This window comes from Mandrillus leucophaeus, unplaced genomic scaffold, assembly GCF_000951045.1.
Source record: "Mandrillus leucophaeus isolate KB7577 unplaced genomic scaffold, Mleu.le_1.0 Scaffold212, whole genome shotgun sequence".
Taxonomy (NCBI): domain Eukaryota; kingdom Metazoa; phylum Chordata; class Mammalia; order Primates; family Cercopithecidae; genus Mandrillus; species Mandrillus leucophaeus.
This window is the reverse complement of record NW_012102166.1, coordinates 408,080-410,916: the sequence shown is the minus strand read 5'-3', so window position 1 is coordinate 410,916 and position 2,837 is coordinate 408,080. Positions and strand designations below refer to the sequence as shown.

At 61.3% G+C, this 2,837-nt stretch overlaps 1 protein-coding gene across 1 annotated transcript in view; it reads left to right on the top strand.

The window, feature by feature from the left end:
- Positions 1–2,837, top strand: part of P2RX5 (purinergic receptor P2X, ligand gated ion channel, 5) — a 33,755-nt gene that overhangs the window by 21,403 nt on the left and 9,515 nt on the right. The window contains exons 8-9 of the mRNA XM_011980453.1: positions 1,868–2,001; positions 2,511–2,604. Coding sequence (XP_011835843.1) covers positions 1,868–2,001; positions 2,511–2,604 — 228 coding nt within the window. The remainder of the gene's footprint in view (positions 1–1,867; positions 2,002–2,510; positions 2,605–2,837) is intronic.

The following is a 2,837-nucleotide window of genomic DNA, read 5'->3' as shown; positions in this document are numbered from 1 at the left end:
GTGGGGGTGGGAGAGCCACCGGCCGTGGTTGGGGTCTACTGTCTTCTGAAGCAAGGGTGTCCGTCCACTCCGAGGGTCTCGGGAGGTTGAGTGCGCCCGTGTGTGGCTCCTGAATTGTATGGGGAGGAAGCAGGTTCTCAAAGTGTGTGTGGCCCAGGTCAGAGAAGAACCCCTATTCTAACTCCCAGAGTGGGACTCGGATCTGAGCTGGGGGGATCCCCCCCCATCCAGGTGCTCCTTCTCTCCCGGCAGAATGAAGGCATTCCTGACGGCATGTGCTCCAAGGACAGTGACTGCCACCCTGGGGAGGCGGTTGCAGCTGGAAATGGTGAGGGCCTGGAGCGGCCAGGGGCTGAAGGAGGACTTGGAGTGGGAGGCTCCTGGCATTGATCCTGTCCCACCCCTGCAGGAGTGAAGACTGGCCGCTGCCTGCTGAAAGAGAACTCGGCCAGAGGCACCTGTGAGATCTTTGCCTGGTGCCCGGTGGAGACAAGCCCCAGGCCGGTGTGAGTGGCTGCAGCCTCAGGACCCTGAGGGGTTTCCCGGCCCGGGGCACTGGGTCCCAGCCTGAGGGTGTGCACTCTGGGAGCCTCATGCTGAGGGAGAAGTCAGGCTGTCCCAACAAGGCCTGACGACCTCCCCAGCATGAGCGAATTAACTGTTCTTGGCAGAGGCTCCAGGGGACCCAAGGAACAGGCCTCACACTGGCCCAGGCCTGGGGAAGGGGCAAAGGGGTGGGGCCTCCTGGACAGGCTGTTCTGGGTTGGTTTTCAGGGAGCCAGTCCTGAAGGAGGCCGAAGACTTCACCATTTTCATAAAGAACCACATCCGTTTCCCCAAATTCAACTTCTCCAAGTATGTGGGCTTGGCTACTGGGGGCCAGGGGTGGGCCTTGGTCCATGAGGGGCCTAGGCTGGCCCTCCTTGGGTCTGTGCCTGGGGGGTGTGTGTGTGTGCGTGTGTGTGTGTGTGTGTGTGTGATATCTGCATGTGAATAAACGGTGGGTGACACTGGGGCACCCCTTCGCCCTGCTGTTAAGTAGGGTGCTGCTGCAGGGAGCTGTCAGGACTCAGGTTGTTGAGGGACAGAGTGACTCCTGGCCAGGCCCGGGAATATTAAGTCTTACCTCATTTCTCGGCTGCCTGTGGCCTCCACCCAGGAGCAATGTGATGGACGTCAAGGACAGATCTTTCCTGAAATCCTGCCACTTTGGCCCCAAGAACCACTACTGCCCCATCTTCCGACTGGGCTCCGTGATCCGCTGGGCTGGGAGCGACTTCCAGGATATAGCCCTGGAGGTGGGTGGGATGCATGAAGGGAGCCCTCCCTGAGGGTCTGGGGGCGCTGGGACTGGCTCTTCGAGGAAGAGGGTATGGACGTGTGGACGGGACTCGTGGGGCGAGGGTGGCTCTGCAAAGTCACCTGCCCCCAGGGACTCATTGTTTTCAGAATTGGCTGTGGCACACAGGCAGGCTGTCGCAGCACTCAGACCACGGGCACTCAGTGAGAGCTAGCCCTGGCACCTGCTGTGCAGTTCTGAGTCCTTGAGGCACCAGGTGAAGGTGAGACAGAAGGAGCCCCTTTGGCACACCCTGGCTGGAGTGTGAAGTGCCTGTCCAGAGGAGATGCCCACCCTGAGTGGCTCCCTTCTCCCTGAAGAATGAGGGGGGGCAGCCCTGGGGCTGGGGCGATGCAGTGTTCTCAGCCGCTCCATGGGGGGACTAAGCCTCCCGAAGGGTGGTCTCGAGGAGCTGACCTCGTGCCTGAGCACCTCCTCCTATTGTCCAGTGCCGGTGAAGGGCTGGCCTGGGATGCTGTCGGTCTCCGGAAAGCTCTGTGTGCTGACCGTCGTCTCTCTTTTATCAAGGGTGGTGTGATAGGAATTAATATCGAATGGAACTGTGATCTCGACAAGGCTGCCTCTGAGTGCCACCCTCACTATTCTTTTAGCCGTCTGGACAATAAGCTTTCAAACTCTGCCTCCTCCGGGTACAACTTCAGGTAACCGCTGCCTGTGCCCCCTTGTGACCTGGCCATGATCAGTGGCACTTCTCTGGGTGCCAGCACCATGAGACCCCTTCCTGGGGGTGGGCGTCCGAGCGGGAGGTGCAGGGACAGATGGCCGAGGAGAGGTGTGGACCCCAGCAGAGTGGCCAGCGACCAAAGCTGGGGGTGCCCCGGGAGAGGAGAGCACCCTTTTGCCTGTTCTCTTGGTGAAGCCGAGTCTTACTGCCTCTGCTGCAACCGTTCCATCCGCGCCTCGGCGACCCGGGGCTTGCTCAGAGTGGGCGGGGAGGCCCTTGCTCCTCAGGGAATGTTTGGCAGGGATTTCAAAGAGTTGCATGTGTCTCTGTTTTTGGCTCGGTGAGAGGGTCTGCAAGCCGCTCCTGGGGCTGCTCAGAGTCAGGGTCCCGGGAGTCCTTCTGAGTCCCCAGAGCAGCCACATCGGTGCTGCCAAAAGAGGGAAGGCCAGGCAGGCTGAGGCCTCCCCGGGCTCCTGCCTCCTTCAGATTTGCCAGATATTACCGAGACGCGGCCGGGGTGGAGTTCCGCACCCTGATGAAAGCCTACGGGATCCGCTTCGACGTGATGGTGAACGGCAAGGTGTGTGTGCCCTCTCCTGTTCTGAGGCTGGGGGATGGGGGACGTTGGGAGAGTCCCTGGGTGCCCCGCTGTGCCTTCTCCTGTTCTGAGGCTGGGTGGTGGAGGGGCGGGGGATGTTGGGAGGGTCCCTGGGGGCCCCGCTGTGCATTCTCCTGTTCTGAGGCTGGGTGGGGGGCAGGGGATGTTGGGAAGGTCCCTGGGGGCCCCTCTGTTCTGAGGCTGGGCAGGAGGGG